The following is a 19,992-nucleotide window of genomic DNA, read 5'->3' on the forward strand; positions in this document are numbered from 1 at the left end:
ATTTGCTTTTACATTTTTTCTGCCTTTTACTTGCTAAGGTTATCAGCCCCAGCAAAAAAAGGCAACAGACTGTGAGATTTTATAGATGTTTCCTTTTATTGCTTATTTTTCAAATTAGGTCAAATCACAGTTGGAGGCACCCCAAGGGACATGGGTGGCAAAGAACAAGTCAAGCTGAATGCGCTCCCACAGACAGCATGAGTATGATTTCCAACTCCATAGCCTAGCAAGGAAGGCTATATGCAATTATTAACTGTGATATAAATGCAGTAGAAACTCCATTTTACATTTTTCAGGGCACCAGAAACAATGGTATAAAATGCAAGAAAATGTAAACTCAGGGAACTGTGTGCATTATAAACTACTGGTACCACATGTAGGAAAACATGTACAGCATGTAGGAAACTCAAAATCGAGGTATGCAAAATTGAAGTTCCACTGCATACAAAGGATATGTAGAAAGTAACTGGGGGGGGGGGAGGTTTAGGTTCAAACACTATTCCACAATAAAAAGGCACATGTGCCAGGTCTCTGCCCTGTATTGTATAATATTCACAGTCCATATGGGCATCCAACTAGTATATATGTGATTGGGTAACCCAGATTAAATTATTTGTTCAGCACTGAATCGGTTGGCTACTGCATTAAAGTCAAGCTGTTCTGTTCATAGTGGATCCCACTTAATAGTGCCTCAATAGCTTTAAAAATATAATCCTTTATAAATAAAATTCAACATTAGTATTACAGTCTGCAGTGCCAATGTGGGAAACTATCCTGTCTATCGTTATAGAAATGCAGCAGAATGTTTGTTATTTATGTTTAATTGCACATTTAATTGCACATAAGGCATTTTTATTTCCTGCTGTTTGCACTGTACCTAAAGTTGTCTAAAGAAAACATAAAGCTATAGCAAATACAGGTACTAGGTTTGCATAAGCATATAGCAGATGGAGAGAGCATCCCTATATTAAAGCAGCTGGACTGCATAGTGTGTAGGAGAGAAAAATAGCAGAAAAATCAAATATGCCGTTTCACTTGCAGCTGCAGTAAAGCACAAGAATAAAAATGATTTCTTTGCATGAAACAACAGCAACACAATAAACTTCATATTGTTGTTGCCCCAAAGACCTCTTGAATTGTGCTGTATCGAGCAGAGAATGAAATACGTCTTGCAGAGAATGCTGTTTTTAGAAGCAAGAACTATTTATAATCCATATTCCAATTTGAGATTTCATACAGAGTACAATCAGGCTTAAAGCTCTCGATCCCTGCCTCCCCTACATATTCACCCACCCTGCACCAACTCAATTTATGCTGCTGTGTTTAAAAAAATAAGTGCTTTAAAGAAAGCACAAGCCATGTCCTCAACTCAATTACAATGATTAGAATCAAAGGACAGTATGACATCCAGGGTCTAAAACCCAAGCACAGAGCTAAACTCACTTGGTGTTGATGCCAAAAGATGCTGTATATGTAGCACCAGCTACAGCAGAATAAACTGTAATATTTATTTGAGTCTTTAGACGTTGGGGTTTATGTAATAAAAGGCACTAAGTTTGCCCATGACCAGTAATCCATAGCAACCAATAACCAGGCAGAATTTACTGGTACTGTTTAAAAGCAACATCTTATTGGTTGCAATTGGTTACTGCTCCTGGGCAAACGTTGTACCTTTTATTACATATGGGGTTATATGGCCATAGGTATTCAGACACCTGCCTGTCCAACACCTCATTCACAAACCAAGGAGATTAATATGAAGATGGTACTCCTTTTGCTGCTGCTAAAACAGCCTCTTATCTTATGGAATGCCTCTCACTAGAATTTGATACACTCTTTGTAAAGTGCTGTGGAAATGTGTAGTGCTATATAAATAATAGCAAATAAATAAGTAAAAAGCATATTCATTTCTTTGGGGTTATGGACCCATTGCTGTGCACCATAATCTGACTGTAGTTGATGCTAAGCGACACATCCAGAAAAAAGTTTCTGAATATGCCAATTATAGAATAGTCATGCAGGGAATTATATGACCACAAGATGGCGAGCTTCAAGTTTTCACTTGAGTAACATTACCAGATGCAAAATATCAAAATGAGACTTTGGGACCCAGTGGTCTTTTATTCTGATTTGTGGCTCCATTTTGGACATTGTACCTGTTCCATTAGCCTATACTCTATGGTGGGCTATGGTTATCTTTAAATCCAATCTCTGTACGCTTTATGGACTATTCTGTGTGTGTGTCACAACGTGAACCAGTCCACTAGTCTCACCATGTGACAATCATAACAATTCATTTTGCCCCCTTACATCCATTAAATACACTAGAAGAAGCCATTAGCAGAGACATCTGATATGTGTTACAAACCCACTAACCCAAGGCAAATAAACTTAAATAAATATGAAGGATTTGTTCTTAATCTTTGAGCAAGAATATGGTGCACAGATTAGAGGTGTCGTTATGATTTAGGTTAATTTTTGCATAATTAGCTTTATTCCGCTGCCTCTTTCTAGCTCTTAAATGGGGGCACCGTGCCTGGCAGCCAAAAACCTATTGCTCAGTGCGGTTGCAATAAAATTGTTATTTTCTATTTTTGTAATCTTTCTATTTAGGCCCTCTTATTCACATTCCAGTCCAGGGTAAAGTGGACCCTAGCAACCCAATAGTTGTGGAAATTGTAAAACTAAGAGCTGCTGAACAAAAAAAGCTAAATAATTCAAAACCCACAAAGAAATAAGTGAAGACTAACTGCAAATTGCCCAGAGCAGTACTGCCCCCTACATCATATTAAAGGTGAACTAACCCTTTAATAATAATTCTTCAAGCACAGTTGCATTATTACCATTTACACAAGGTAATTCATACTGTTCCTTTAAGGATAGGCAAATGATGTGAAGGCATGTGGGTATCAGTGGGCAAGGCAATAAAGTTCTGCATATCGTGACTGGTATGTGCCAGGAGCTCTTCTCGTCTATGACTATCCAATGAAATATCACCAGGGGTTCTGCTTGCCACTTATATATATTGTCAGAGTACAAACACATGGGCCGGGCTGCTGATACATGAGATTATGTAAGCACAGGAAGGGGAGCCAGAGGATACATAAAACAGGCGCTCATTACTAATAATGTAACTATATGACCAGCACAGACCCAACAAAGTTGATAAGTTGCACAGAGTTAAAATGTCCATTTCGCTGACATTACCTTAGCTCACATTTTATGGAGGTACCGTCAAATATATGTAATTGGGTGTAAGTAAATGTAAAACACAAAAGGGAAATTTTATGAGAACTATATTTTTCTCGGTTGGAGGTGCTTGGGTTTTTACAACCAGCAATAATTTCCCTTTTCTTTCTAAGCTGAACTAGCTTGTGAAAGGTACAGTGATTTGTTAAGTGTTCCTTATTAATGGAGACTTTATATCACTTTCAGAATATAAGTTGATATGATTATGTGGAAAGCAGTCCCCATGGGAAGGAAAGGACATGATGAGTCTGTGCTACTAACAGCCTGAATAAAATGCAATGTTTAATTACAGTAGACAAGGAGAACAAAACAAAAGAATCAGGCCCTACATAATCACAGTGCTTATTGGCATTCAAATCAGATCATTCATAACCCAATTCAGCAAAAACACAGGATACAGTGTATGATTATACAGCACTGATTACTGGAGAGCTAATATGCACTAAAGTGCAGCAGAACATAAAAAACTGGGAGAGTAAATTTAAGCAGCAATCATATTATGGTGCAAGTCATCAGGAGACTTTCTGCTAGCTTTTTTTGAACTGTCACCCACACTTAAAAAGCTGTCTAATAAAATTCCTTTAAAAATAAAACATGAAACCCAAATGCTTCTTTTTATTAAAAGACAAAGCTGTTATAAATGTATTTTTAAGGAGAAGGAAAGCAGTAAAAACTAAGTAAGCTTTATCAGAAAGGTCTACAGTATGTAAATACAGCCATAGACTTACAGTAATGCTGCACTGAGTCCTCTATCAAAAGAAACACAGGATTATTGTCTCTTTTTTGCAAACATGATGTTCCAGTGTCTGACTTCCTCTCTCAGAAACATCCTTAATTCTTAGGGCCAGAGTCTGCGCAGTTCTATCCTCTCTCCCCTCTCCTGCTCCCCCCTCCCACTAGAAAGCTAAGAACTCCCCACTCCCTTCCTTAGGAATGTGTGATCTCAACTATAATAGCTAGAGCTGTAGGAAGGAAGCTACTTAAAATGGCAGCTGCTATCCTCAGCAAACTGAGAAAGCTTCTAAAACTGTTTACTCAGGAATGGTAAGGGTTTCTGCAGAATAAATATTTTGTCCTAGGTGGCACTAATGTGGCAAATCTATTGGCAGTAAAATGCCAAAATGACTTTCCTTCTCCTTTAACATATGAGCTATCAATTAAATATTGACTGCCCCACCTGCATTGAGGTGGTGAATTACTTTTACTTTCCATTCAGCCCTTCCTAGATATCACTGAACTCCCCACATTCCCCCTCCCTCCTAGTGGTCTATAATTGTATAGCCTGTGCATGGATATGTGTTTTAGGTCTCTTGCGCCTACACAAGATTTTGGGATGATATAAAGCTTGCTTTAATAACAGTGGCCACAAAATAGTGCTTGTCTGATTGCTGTGATTGTAAATTTAAAGACTAAAGGAAACAAGATTTAAATAAGTTACATAGTGTAATTTAAGCTTATTTTGCTCAACTAACATGATAGCAAACATCTGAAATTATTTCTTAGAGTGACAAGTCCCTTTAAACCCTTACCAATTGCAAATATGTATTTACTGTCCAATGTATAAACAATAGTTATGTTTTATGACCGTACTCAAGGCTATACTCTATACAGTAACTCAGTGCTGTCCAACTTCTGTTGTACCGAGGGCCGGAATTTTTCCGACCTACGTGGTGGAGGGCCGATAATGGAAGCCAGTTTTGACCACTCCCCTTTTTGAAACTGCACCCACTTGAAACCACATCCATGTTATCACATGACCATACCCATATTAATGGTTTTAGTACAGCAAAAACCTGCCATACTCACTCTGCCTGCCCTACCCTGCCTGTGTGCCATACTCTGCCTGCCCTACCCTGCCTGTGTGCCATACTCTGCCTGCCCTACCCTGCCTTTGTGTGTGCCATACTCTGCCTTCCCTACCCTGCCTGTGTGTGCCATACTCTGCCTGCCCTACCCTGCCTGCGTGCCATACTTTCACTGTGTGTGCCATTCTTGGCTGGTTTGTGCCATACTTGGCCTGTATGTGCCATACTCTGCCTGCCCTACCCTGCCTGTGTGTGCCATACTCTGCCTTCCCTACCCTGCCTGCGTGTGCCATACTTTCACTGTGTGTGCCATTCTTGGCTGGTTTGTGCCAAACTTGGCCTGTGTGTGCCATACTCTGCTTGCCCTACTCTGCCTGTGTGTGCCATATTCTGCCTTCCCTACCCTGCCTGTGTGTGCCATACTTTGCCTTCCCTACCCTGCCTGTGTGTGCCATACTTTCACTGTGTGTGCCATTCTTGGCTGGTTTGTGCCAAACTTGGCCTGTGTGTGCCATACTCTGCCTGCCCTACTCTGCCTGTGTGTGCCATACTCTGCCCTTCCCTACCCTGCCTGTGTGTGTGCCATACTTTTACTGTGTGTGCCATTCTTGGCTGGTTTGTGCCAAACTTGGCCTGTGTGTGCCATACTCTGCCTGCCCTACTCTGCCTGTGTGTGCCATACTCTGCCCTTCCCTACCCTGCCTGTGTGTGCCATACTCTGCTTGCCCTATGATGCCTGTGTGTATGGCACACACAGGCAGCCTACAGTGACACAATGCTGGCACTGCTCCTACAGTCTGCACAATAACTATATATTAAAAAACTTTTTAATTGCAGTACCACCTCAGTATATGTTCTTTTTGTAGTATGCAGGGATTATTTGTGGGTTTCTACTGCTCCTGAGGTGTGAACAGGGTAACAATGGGGGTGATTACAGCCTGAGCCTGAGGTGTGAACACTGCAGGGGGTGAACAATGCAGAGATTAAAAGGTGTGAACAGTACAGGGAATTACATATTTAAACAATACAGCCTGATTACAGCCTGAATCTGAGGTGAGAACCATGCAGGGGGGGGCAGTTAATCACAGTACTGATACCATTTAAAGCTTACACAAGAGTAAGCCATCAAAGCAGCCAGACAGGTGGGGGGCCACACAGAGGGGGGTCGCGGGCCGCCAGTTGGACAGCACTGCAGTAACTTACTATGAGCACAGAACAACTCATCTGTAATAGATAAATGAACCTATAAAGCATGATGGCATCTCCCACTATTATGTAGGAGAGTTATAGGGTATTTATAGAGTAAAAGGTAAGCAATAATGCAAAAAATATAAAATATATCTGCGCAGACAAAGAGCCATTGCCCCACACTTTACTGTCTATTTAAGAGAAATAATTGAACACATTTTTCCTATATGCAAATTGGCAAGAAAATACATTAACGCAAATGCATTAGGCAGCAAAAGCCATGAAGTATTTACTTCCTTATTATGTTTTCTGCAATTTTCACTTTGGCTGTCATTGCACTAGTAGTTTAATAGGGATTTTACCCGTGGATGTACTTTTACAGCTTCTATTAACAGCCTTGATAGGCTATGTTCAGTCAGCGCATTTTCATTCTCCTCGGGTTCTGTAAAAGTGATCCCATGCTAACAGAAAACCATAATAGAATTTTGTTGTCCTAAGAGACCTGGTACATAGGATTAATAAATATATGCTGAGCGGGAAAAGAGTAATGAAAAATCTTCAGGAGAAAACTACTTGTCTCATTGCCTCCAACCTAGTTTATTATGACAAACACAATCAATATGTGAAGTCGAGCCAAGAGTACGATGGGCTAAACGAGTGGGGAGCGTCTCTTGGTTTCCTGCTCTCCTGCAGATTAAAAAGTAAACATTGTACAAAGAGAAGAAGGATTCTAAGGACAAATAAAACTTTAAAACAAGGATGATACTAAGATTCAAGTCATTCTTACATAAAATGAAATATGGGGCAAGGATGCTGCTCTTAACATGCTGCTCTGGGTCGGGAACCAAAAAATTGATCTCATGCTATTTAGGGAGAGTTAGTGCAATCCAACTGAATACAAAAAAAAGTCCTCCCGCAACAGAAAAAAGTAATAAAAAATAAGTGCATAAATGGTTCTAAACCAGTTTGTGGTGCCAAAGCGGATTCCCTGATTTAAGTACGGTCCCCTGAGCTAAATGTTAAGAAACATTGACTTAGACCATAAATAAACTGCAGAGATTACATTCTGTTTGCATTCAGGTCACTGTTTGTTAGTTCAGTATAACATAGGGTTGCCACCTGTCTGGTTTTCAGAGGACAGCCTGGGTTTTAAAAGGAATGTCTGGGTAAATACTGTCTGGCCAGATTTCCAAATTAGGAAACCTTTACAGGACTTTAAATTGAATGACATGTTGGACAGGCAATCGCAGATCTCCAAGTCATGACCCTGCCCCCTGAAAGCAATGGCCCACCCTGAAATGTTATCTGCCCTGCCCCTGATGTCACTGTCCCTGTCCAGACTCCCAAGCCACAAAAGGTGGCAACCCTAGCATAACACGAGATGTCTGACCAGGAGGAGTTCAAGAACAGAAAGGAGAAGAACTTACTCCAGCAGATGAAAGTCCTATAAGATATAAGCAGTGTTTCTTGGGTTTCTAATGCAAAGAAACAGTTATTTAAGCAATTATTTAAAAACCCACATAAATGATGCTGAAACTGCTTTTATTAAATATGACTACACAGCAAGAACCTTAGTTCTATACTTACTCTACAACATATATGAAATTGTTCCAAATTTTCAAATGTAAATAATATAGGCTTCTGTTAATATCACAATAGGGTCTACTACTTAAAGCCAAAATATAAAATATCACTCAACTGTAGTGATTCAGAACCAGTCAATTCTTTAGCGCTTAGTTGAACCAAATCCAAACCCTAAATGTTATGTGACACTGGGCAACCACAGGTGACAGATGATACAATATTTGTGATTCCCCCTCCCCCAAAGTATTAACATGCAAATTATATTTAGTATTTGGCCAAATCGAAATGGATTTGGCATATCCCTACTTTATAGCATTACACTGAGAGAAAATATTATGCCATATGTAAATGAACAGCTTTTATCTACAACATTTCCAAACTAATTACATTTTTTCCAAACAAATTTCATTTTAACCCTGAAGGGTTTTTAGATGATATTCTGCTGCTGTGATCTACTCATCACCAACTGAAAATCTACCTTTGGGCACCTTACTCTAGTACAGGGCTGTCCAACTGGGGTTTTTTCTAGATTTTTATTGGTTTCTTTGCATAACCTCATCTTCCCTGGAAACATGCAGCACAAGAAATCATTGGCCCATAATATTCTATAAGTTGAACATCAATGATCTATTCAGCCTTGGAAAGACTATGTAGAGTTGAATAAAAATGTAAAAAAATATATCAAAATAATGAGAACTAGCTATAAAACAAAACCACAAGGGCTAAAATACAGTACATAAAAATACATAACTGACACGTAAAAAGACAGAAACTGTCCATGTTTGAACTATTATTTTTTTAAAATAATAATAATAATATTCTGTCTCCAGACCCACTTTACAGGCAGAAAGAAAAAACTATATTTGGCTATGTAGGTCAGTAGCAGAATTAGACCCATCATCTTGACTAACCTTTTTGCAAACATATATGATAGTAAGGTCCCTCACTGGGCCCTCTATTTCTCTGAGAGAGACAGAGAGAAGAAGATAGAGTCATGGTATTATACTCACCAGTTTCTTGTTGCTGGTTTAACCTTAGGTGTCCTCCTACCAGCATTCTTTGCTAGCTATTGGAAATGCCGACCCACTGAGCCTCATTCTCCCATATATCCCAACAAAGCAATAGAATCACACTTTTTAGAAGGTGCTAAAGGATGGCAATGCTGAAGAAACTGCTTCTTTCCATAAAATGGTTTGTTTGGAGACGCCACATGTTGCTCACATAGGACTGCCCACCCCAGCCAGACGCAAGACACCACAGAAATAAAGAAATTGGAGCTCTGCGTGCAAGCACATCTCTATTCAATTGATTTCAGAAAGACATTGACATATTTTCTGCCTCCCTTTGTTCAGGACACGAGCTCAGTAAATACATAAAGAACTGAAACTGTAAGCCAGAGAACATCAATTGTGTTAATACAGCAGTGTCCTGCATTAACATCTACTCTGCCGAATGGACTGGGGGTTATGTGCACTATGTTAAATTAAGTGTCTCCTACAGCACCAAGAGCCTAGCGTAAAACTGTTAATATAAAAGGAATCTGAGTATATGGTATCTTTTACTTCTGATCTGTGTATTTCAGCTCCCCCTAAAGATTCCTAGAATATAAAAATAAATATAAATAACATGGGTCGGAATTAACAATGACCGGTGTGCATTCACAGCATCAAAACTTCATCTCCCTGAAGGTGCATTGCAGCATTGGACAGAAATGATTTAGTGAAAGGCTTCTATTAACGAGAGTGCTGCTCTCCTGCCATCGTCCCTCCCATAGTTATCATCTATCATTTAAGCTCCGCTGAGAGCCAGGATTGGCAAAGTGATCAAGTAGCACTATTTTTATTAGCTGCAATACTTTAATATACAATCCTTTTGCCTTCCCCCAAAAATATGGTGTCCAAGGCATTCATTTTTTACACCCTTGCGAAAAAAAATGCACACAACTTGTGCGTATGTATGGTACAGCACAGCTTGGAGGGGACAATGTCTGACAGAAGATGTCCAGCTTGCACTGCACTGGTGAGCTTTAGACAATGTCTTAATCTTGAAACTAAATCTGTTTGGGGACAACTTCGTGCAGTGTCATTATATCATACAACAGAGGAAAAGCAGCACAGACAACAGGTTGGGACAAAGTGGGCTCTTTGAAATCTGTAGTAGACACTAAAGGTGGCCATACACGCACCGATATTATCGTACGAAACCTCGTTTCGTACGATAATCGGTGCGTGTATGGCATGTCGGCGAGTCGACCGATATCGCAGGAAGCTGCTGATATCGGACGACTCGCCGATCGGACCAGTTTGAAAATTTTGATCGGGCGCCATAGAAGGCGCCTGACCAAAATTCTCCCTTCAGAGCTGAATCGTCAGAAGGAGGTAGAAATCCTATTGTTTCTACCTCCTTACCTGCCGATTCAGCCCTGAATGGTGTGTGGCGGATCTTACGATGTTTCGTGCGACCGATGGTCGTATGAAACATCGTCAGATCGCCACGTGTATGGCCACCTTAAGATACAGTCTGTGCAAATTCTAACCTGAATATGTGATATTTTAGAGCTTTCTTCTGCCTGAGAGAGAAGCAACGCTTGGTAATCATGACCCAAAACCAATGTTCTCACACCATTTGAGGGCGCTGGTCCTTGATCAAGGTTACAGCGCAATGGGAACATCTCAAAAGTCAAAAACAGGTTGTCTGCAAGTTTGGATTTAAGGCTGTATCTGTGGAATTAAAACAGAGGTTCTGGAGGCCTACTTAAGCACAGGTACATAAAGGAGTAATTTGCCTATCTCCACCCATAATAATACAAGTTGCTATTGCATTTATTGTAATAAAAAGGCACCTTTTGGCCCCTCTCACCCCATCCTTTATTGGTGTTTTTGTTTTTTTGAGATTTTGAGTCTTTTTGTAATTAATGTGATGTCACTTTCATATAATTGTTGTCTGTCAATTATTTTATGTTCAGAACATCCTCTGATTTGTTATTTTTAGTATTTTATCCTACAATTTCAGTTTGAATGTTAGTTGTAAATTGTTGCATTTAAACATTTATCGGAAGAAGACTAAAATCTGAATGTGTATGGCCAGCTTAACACTTTGAGACCTCCAGCTTAAAGGAATTCTGTCACAGAAAAAAATGTTTTTTTGTTTTTTTTTTTCTTTACAAAATGCATTGAAAACCAATTTTTCATATGAGCAATGATTTGGGGATAGACAGATTTTTAGTTTCCAAGGTGCCCTCAGTCATGTGACTTGTGTCTCATAAACTTCAGTTTCTCTTTACTGCTGCGCTGCAAGTTGGGGTGATATCACACCCCTCCCAGCAGCCGATCAGCAGAACAATGGGAAGGTAACAATATAACAGCTCCTGGCAGCTGTATTGCTAAAAATTCTTCCCTAGTGGTATATATAATAATAATACTCAAAACTATAACACCCAAGACCGGCCATGACTCCTCCAGTTACATGGGAGTAGTAGAAACAATAGGTTACCTGAAAGCAGTTCTAATATGTAGCGCTGGCTCCTTCTGAAAGCTCAGACTCAGGCACAATGCACTGACATGGCGCCTACACACCAATATTAAAGGTACAACACAGGCAAAAAGAGGCACCTGCCTTAGGGCACAACGGTAACGGTCTGCCTAGTCTTTGCCTGGGATCTCTTAACCCTGCTGCTGGTTACCTTGCATCTCCCCCCTCCGGAATGTCTTTGTACATGCAGCTCACATACGAGGAAGGGCAAGGTGGCAGCCCCTGTTCTATACAATGGTTGCGTGTTAAGACGTTTGTTAGAATCTAACGGAGCCACACTCAATTATAATGGCAATCCCACCTGTTCTTATGTTAAGAAAGGAGCCAGCGCTACACAAAGTTGGCCTTTATGGAAGAGTGGCAAGAAGAAAGCCATTGTTAACAGAAAACCATAAGAAGTCCCATTTGCAGTTTGCCACAAGCCATGTGGGGGACACAGCAAACATGTGGAAGAAGGTGCTCTGGTCAGATGAGACCAAAATGGAACTTTTTGTCCAAAATGCAAAACGCTATGTGTGGCGGAAAACTAACACTGCACATCACTCTGAACACACCATCCCCACTGTCAAATATGGTGGTGGCAGCATCATGCTCAGGGGGTGCTTCTCTTCAGCAGGGACAGGGAAGCTGGTCAGAGTTGATGGGAAGATGGATGGAGCCAAATACAGGGCAATCTTGGAAAAAAACCTCTTGGAGTCTGCAAAAGACTTGAGACTGGGGCGGAGGTTCACCTTCCAGCAGGACAACGACCCTAAACATAAAGCCAGGGCAACAATGGAATGGTTTAAAACAAAACATATCCATGTGTTAGAATGGCCCAGTCACAGTCCAGATCTAAATCCAATGGAGAATCTGTGGCAAGATCTGAAAACTGCTGTTCCCAAACGCTGTCCATCTAATCTGACTGAGCTGGAGCTGTTTTGCAAAGAAGAATGGGCAAGGATTTCAGTCTCTAGATGTGCAAAGCTGGTAGAGACATACCCTAAAAGCCTGGCAGCTGTAATTGCAGCAAAAGGTGGTTCTACAAAGTATTGACTCAGGGGGCTGAATAATTACACACACCCCACTTTGCAGTTACTTATTTGTAAAAAATGTTTGGAATCATGTATGATTTTCCTTCCACTTCTCACGTGTACACCACTTTGTCTTGGTCTTTCACGTGGAATTCCAATAAAATTGATTCATGTTTGTGGCTGTAATTTGACAAAATGTGGAAAAGTTCAAGGGGGCCGAATACTTTTGCAAGCCACTGTATTAAAGGCAGGTCACAGAATGAAACTGAGTGGTCTGAGTCCAGCTTATAAAACCAATTTTGCTCTCACACTGCACCACTTCAGATCTGGAAATGCATTTAAACTAGAGATTCCCTTCTCCAGGTGCAAAATGCTGTATATAACCCAGCAACATAAACACCCAAACTTTAACTAGAAATCTATTGCAGGAAGAACTTCCAAGCATTAATCATAATAGAGTACATAAAATGAATGTTTTAAATTTTATCTGATTCTCTGCTTTATACCCAGGCCCGGGACAGGCCTGGAGCTGAACGTTTTAATAACTGTACTCTCCAGATGGCTTTAAAAGATAAAATAATAAAAAGCACTATATCCTGATACTGTGATCTGTGCTGCAAGGAAAAAGTGAGGCAGAAATATATATGCACATCTATATATATATATATATATATACACATACACACACACTGCCTACATACAGACAAGCTGGGGAAAATATATTTTATTATACCAGCACAAAATCAATGTACATAACAATACTGTTGGTCAAGTCTTTTGTTTCCTGTAGATTCCAGGATTTGAAGTTGGACCCAGTCACGCAGAGCTGCAGCTCCTTATGGCTCACTCTTAAGCCAGCTCTGTTAATGCTCATTGGACAAATTTTAATCTTGAGAAAAATATTCTGCATACCAAGAGAAAAATTCAGACCTGGAGCATGATTTATATAGGTTCCTCCTTAACTGGTCGGCTGAATGACTGGCAGCTGATAAAGTGGGACCTTTAACCTACATTAAATACAGTACATTTCCACAAAACCTTCCAACAGTCTGTACCCGGTTTCTGCTAAGAGGAGTGATGTTTGTGTACAACTCAAGGGCAGTGAAATGATAACATTTTAGAACAAGGGTGCAATTAGCTGTGTTCCCAGAGGGGATGCAGACATCATGAATCCCAGAAATTTTTTATTTTAATACAGGACTTTTCTTTTGCTCCTTTCCAGTTCAGCAAGCATATAAAATGAAGAGGTTAAAAAGAGCATATAGAAAAAAATAGAAGAAAAAAGGGGAGAAACGAAGAGATGGAGAAGTGTTATACGGATAAGGAAGGTGAAAGCATCAGCGAGGGTTATATAAAACATGAGAGAAGCAGAGAATAGTGGAAACGTCTTATAGGGTTTATATAGAGTATGCTGGGGTTGTGCTGGGTTATGAACACAATACACAGGCAGGGTGCTGTGTTTGCAGAGCTGAATCGGTAGCCAAGAAAAGGCACACACACTATTTTCATTTGGGGTTCCTATAGGACACAAACATAAATTTATACATACTGGGCATTAAACTGTTCAGCCAGCTCAAACTCAAAAATTTGAAATCAATAAGGCCCTAAGCTTGCTATGCATGCCTCCTCTCTCTGCATGTGGCCAAACTGTAAAATATTCTATAATCTTTGCCCACAGGCTAGTTATTTAGCTAACCCCTATGCTGACCTGGGTATGACCACATTTATATGGGTGTTTTTAGACTTTTGGGTACAAAAAGAAGTTCATTGCCAGTTATTACGTAAAACTACTAAAACAGACTAACACATAACAAGACTATAGATACATAAAACACTGTTGAAATAGCCCCAGCAATATGAGTAAAATGCCCCAAGGTTTTCCCTAACTGGCCTTCAGTCTGGGATCCAATTAATTTGTTGTTTTTGGTTCAAGAAACTGAGCCTTAAAGGAAAGGCTAAATCACTGGGGGTGCCAAATGTTAGGCTCCCCCAAGTGACATTAATCGCTTACCTAAAACCCCTGGGCAGTGCTCCTATTAGGACAAAACTGCACCAGCCCAGGGTAAATGCAGGTTAGTGATTCTTTCCTTCCTTATCCTTTTGACAACATCCCGGAGCCCGCAGTTGAGCAAATGTCAGCTTTTTTGTTAAAGTTTGGCTTTTCACCAGAACAAAGAAGGAAGAGGATTGCTTTGTTGCATACACCCTGCCCTGGTGCATTTTTCTCCTAACAGGAGCACTGGCCGGGGGTTTCAGATAAGCGATTGCAATCACTGGGGGGTGCTTAATATTTTGGCACCCCCAGTGATAGTTACTTTCCTTCTCCTTTAGGTGGCCATACATGGCCCAGTAAAAACTGCAGAGATGGCAGCAAATCGGCCCGTGTATGTGACCCTTAGACAGACCTGCATGACCAATATCTGGTCTAAAATTGCTCAGATGTCAATTGGGCCAGTTTAAAAGCTCAGTTGGGGCACTGAGTACATTGGCTCACTGATGTGGTCCTCAATTCTGATGGCCTGCGTCCTGTTAATGTGATCCGATTGTTGGGCTGAATGATCGAGTTAATCCTATATAGGCCAACTCACACATTGGCGAGATCAGGGAATGATCCACTTATTTGGATCTTTAAATGTATGGCCGGTTTTAGGCTACTTCAACTCTGCTTATCCATTCCTTATACTTTCAGGGTATGGCCAGCTTTATTTTGGAGGCACAAATGCACAACCAACCTAATGAGAAGCAACACCTAGCTCAAGCTATTAACTCTAGTTTAACAAGTTTGTTTTTCTTCTTTCATTACTCCCCCTATTTCTGCAGGCCATGTAAATTTCCTTGACAAATAACCATAATTTGTTCTATGCTTAATTCTGTCTAATTCTCACAACTAACCAATTATATTGAGAAGGGAAGTCATGGTTATGGTTTCTAAATACATCTGACTTAGTAATCCCCTAAAAGCTATACAGAAACATTTTAGCAAAAAATATAGTAGTGCTTTTCTATGCCATAACCTTTATATGCCAGTTTCATCCATTAAATTGGAATAAATTTCCACATATAAAATTTCACAGATCATAAAAAGGCAAATCAAAAGAATGTTGCTAAGGCATAATGTTGCTTAGTAGCTTATATTTTCATTAAACTGCGCTGCTGAGCTACTGCCTGGAAAGGCACAGTATTGCTTTTATGGCTGGCATTGGAATGCTGTGATTTAGACTGATATAGTAAATTAATAGCTTCAGTTAACTGTGGATGCAATTAAAAATGTTTCCAGAGAAATTGCAAAATGTAATTTACCAAATTTCACTTAAAAGAATTGTTTACAGTTACTTTTAGTATGATGTAGAATAATATTCTAAGACAATTTGCAATCGGTCTTCGTTTTTTTATTATTTATTGTTTTTTAATTATGTCATTTTTTGTTTAGCAAATGTTCAGTTTGAAATTCCAGCAGTTATCTGGTTGCTAGGGTTTAAATTACTTTAGCAACCAGTGAGTGGTTTTAATGAGAGACTGGAATAAGAATGAGAGAGGACGTGAACAGAATAATAAATAAAAAAAAGTGACAATAACAATATAATTATAGCTTCACAGAGCAATTGTTTTTTGCTGCTGGGGTCAGTGACCCCCATTCGAGAGTTGGAAATAGTCAGAAGAAGAAGTTAAAAACTTAAAATAAAAATAATGAAGATCAACTGAAAAGTTGCTTAGAATTGGCCATTCTATAACATACTAATATAACAAAAAGGTGAACCGTCCCATTAAAGTGATACTGACATGAAATACTTTTCAAAATATTAATGTACATAAAAAGTTATCTATAGGTCATTCTGATCATTTTTCATAGATAGGGCTGCTTTAGTAAGTAATTGTAACTTGAAGTTCCTAAACCTGACTGTTTTTCAAACCTTACTGCCCCTTCTCAGCCTGACAGTTACAGCTTCTAATGCTAATGGCCTACTGCTGCACAAATATGGCCGCCCCCTCATAGAGGAACATGGGGGATCAGACTGGTAACGTAAAAGCATCAGGATGTACAAAGTATAAAGTTCATGCTAAGACAATGTTATGATTTTTAATTTAAAAACTGTTTAATTTTAGGTGTCAGTATATCTTTAAAATGTACTCGACCAATGCTCTCAACTTACTGAATAAAAATCCTATACTCTTTGTTTTCAGCGATGTATTTTTTTACTACAAGATTCTGTAGAACAATCTTGTGCAGTTTCAGTTATTTTGGAGTACAAATTTACCAGCTTTATACACTGTTTGACAGTGATTTTGGCATATTTTAGGCAAAACTATCATCCAAGGCCAGATCGGGTATTACAAATTTACTGGCAATGTATTTGCTGGTAGGTTTATAATAACCCAATGTCTTGCCCCCAGCTCACCACCAATTCTGATTTCCAGGTCAGCCTCCTCCTCTTCTGCCACTCTGTCTCCCCTGCTGAACTCACCAAATGTTTGCTTGATTGGGCCCAATCTCGAATAGATAAATCCTCTGCGCTCAGCCTTCCAGACTTCATGCATCAAACCCCCAGCAATAGAGCCTCACTCTCAGCCAATGTCCAATCGAAAAATATTTATAGGGGGGAGCACGAGACAAAATGCTAAATTTCTGCAAAAAAAGTGCTTTTATTTTTATGCCATACACAACATGTTTCGGACCCCTTTCGTGCCCTTTATCAAGATACACTTGATAAAGAGCATGAAAGGGGCCCGGAACATGTCGTGTATGGCATAAAAATAAAAGCACTTTTTTTGCAGAAATTTAGCATTTTGTCTCATGCTCCCCCCTATATATATTTTTCGATTGGTGATTGGGCCCAATCTACCTCTGTCTGCCCATTTTGTGCAATCAAATCCACCCCTTTCACATATTCACCCTGACGCCTCTCCTAGCAAACTTGTGACTTGTGACAACCCTAAATGAGCTTAAGGTAAACTTTCTAGCCAAAGTTCAAAGCAATGTATGTGCCACAAATCTAAATTTACCCACACCCCAAACATACCACACTTATTCTGTGGGGTTGATTTTCAACAGCATGGAATGGGCACTCTGATAAAATACAAGGAAATACTGAAATAGAAGCTGTGGTTAGTACCTGTTCTGTTCAGCAGGACAATGATCCCACACAAGGTGACAATAACATCTGATCTTGAAATAGACCAGGCAATGCCTTGTTATTTATTTAGCTGAGAATCTACTTCTAAACTAAGGTGCACAAGTGATATCCAGCTAACCTTAACAACCTGAATTAAATCTACCTGAAAGTTGGGCCACAAATCCCTCCAGAACAGTATTCAAAGATGGTACAGTATAGTACATTATATAGCTCAACAGAAAACCTTTTAATTGGCACTGAACATAGAATCTATGACCCCCCCCCCATAAAAACACCATAACTTCTTTTAGTAATTTATGTAATGCACATCTGTAAACTTCTTCCTTCCATGCATAACAGAAGTGTGGCAATAAATTAAGCCTAAGCTCTTAGTGATTGCTGGTTCTTGTAGTTCAACAACATATGGAGGCTCCTCAGAATGGACATGCTTAATCAAAACATGTGCAATAAACACCAACTACTGTAAATTAAGTATTTTTCCATACACCAAAAGACACAATATTATATAAGATCATGGTATGCTTATTTTTTACACAGTGAAAAGGACGACCCTCAGGACAACATTTAAACTTGGGGCAGCAGTGATTTCCTTTTTTACGGCAGGGGGTTTATTTAATGCTATCTGTATACCCATACAGTTAATGCTAATCTAACACTAACACTTTCTCCTGTATGGATTGGTTACCTGTCTCATCTGGAGATACAGGGGATGCGCTGTCTTGGGACAATGTGGTCCAACTTGAATCTTCATCACTTGGAGCCAGGTTCTGGATTCGGTGTAGAGCACAGTCAGTTTTTGCACCAGTTTTTGGGTGGTCTTTCTTAGTCTCTGGGCTGGATGATACAGTAGGGCCCTGACTATCCTCAGGACTAGAGATATTGTTCTGTTTAGGTGGCAGCAAATCCCCATTAGTAAGAATATCAGGTTCTTGAATATTAATCCATGTGGAGTCTTCCTCCTCTACTACATGCCCATTGCTTTGCTCCAGGTCAATGGAGAGATCCAAGTCTGCATAGTAATTGAGAAAACTCTTGGTTCTTCTAGGAATTAATGGTAGAATTTCAGAACTTTCTGAGTCATCTGGGATCTCTTCTTTCCCTTCTAGTTTCTCTGAGATTCTGTTGACAGTATCTTCTAAACTCATATTTTTATTTTGGTCTTGATTCCCATTCCCATTTTCAGCAGCTTTCCTCAGCTGATTTTCCCCATTCTTTACAAACTTTATGTTTGGAGAACTGTTTCCCAGGAGAGGCTGAGATGCAGGGTCAGACAAGCCCATAGCTGCCTGGATATTTGTCAGTGCATATTTTTTCCTGCATTTTGGTGGAGTTATGCTCTTCGTTTCCACGTGCTTTATATCTGTATTCAATAGTTCATTGTGGGAAGAGCGCAAGTTCAAGGTATTTGGTGGGCTAACTGCATTTCGATTCACAATGTCCGTGGCGCTGTGGCTTGCCATAAAAACTGGAAGTGTTTCCACACTTGAATCGACTACGAAGAAACATTGAGAGAAAAGTTTAGGAGGCATGCTTTTAATATGAGAGAATTACACTTTCTCCTAATTAAACTGCTAAACAGACTTGTGTCATACTGAATGGGTAAGTAATATGTTATGTTTTAGACCATCAAAAACATTTTGCTTTTTATTTACTTCTTAGATGTCACGCAAGACTGCACTGTATATTGATATGCTGTACTTGATTTCTATGTTATCCTTTCCAGACAGATTTGGATACCTAAGACTTTGCCCTCAATATAACTGAAGCCATTGAGGAGCAGTGCTAACAACATATTCTTGCAAATATAAGTGTAAATATTTATATAATAATGGATGGTAGCTAAATTATATACTTATTTATTTACTGTATAGAACCAAAAATGCCATTTGTACACTCAGTATGTGAGTGCTTACACAAAAATGGCATTTCTGCTGCAGATGGAGAGGATGTGCCTAGTACAGATTATTCTTGTCTGGCTCAGTTCTACCATTCATAGAGTGCCAGAACACAGTCAAGCTTGCATCACAAATGATATTTATACTTTCTGAGACAACCTTCTAGTGACAGCACACCAAATTGTCCAGTAACATGGCAGACACTGAGGCATCACACTACACCCCTGGGGATAGAAATTCTACTCCAAACATGTCTGCACCGCTTCCCTCTACTATTATGTTCTGCCCAGGGATAATACAGGAAGCCAAGATCAAACACACTTGGGTGTCAGTTTGGGTTTGGATAACATGCGGTTGTTCACTTTGTTAAGAGTGTACTATAATACTTATCCCTATAAAAAAAACAAACTACATACTGGTACAATTCCCAGCTTTTCTTGTGCCTCGTCTTTTAACTAAGTAGTGGTATAGCTAATATCTGTGTGTTATTTTAAAAAGCCAGAACTCTGGTCACTTCCTACAGCAATTTCATTTAAAATGCTTAAATAAAATATTCAAATTACCCTCAAAATGTTCAGTAAATTAAACATTAGCC

General features: G+C 39.6%; 1 protein-coding gene across 1 annotated transcript in view; it reads right to left on the reverse strand.

Moving 5' to 3' along the window:
- apbb2 (amyloid beta precursor protein binding family B member 2) overlaps positions 1-19,992 on the reverse strand; it is a gene marked incomplete at its 5' end in the record, with an annotated part of 123,399 nt that overhangs the window by 76,296 nt on the left and 27,111 nt on the right. The window contains 1 exon segment of the mRNA NM_001123451.1: positions 18,188-18,994. Coding sequence (NP_001116923.1) covers positions 18,188-18,994 — 807 coding nt within the window.

Source organism: Xenopus tropicalis, chromosome 1, assembly GCF_000004195.4.
Source record: "Xenopus tropicalis strain Nigerian chromosome 1, UCB_Xtro_10.0, whole genome shotgun sequence".
In the NCBI taxonomy this organism is placed as follows: Eukaryota; Metazoa; Chordata; class Amphibia; order Anura; family Pipidae; genus Xenopus; species Xenopus tropicalis.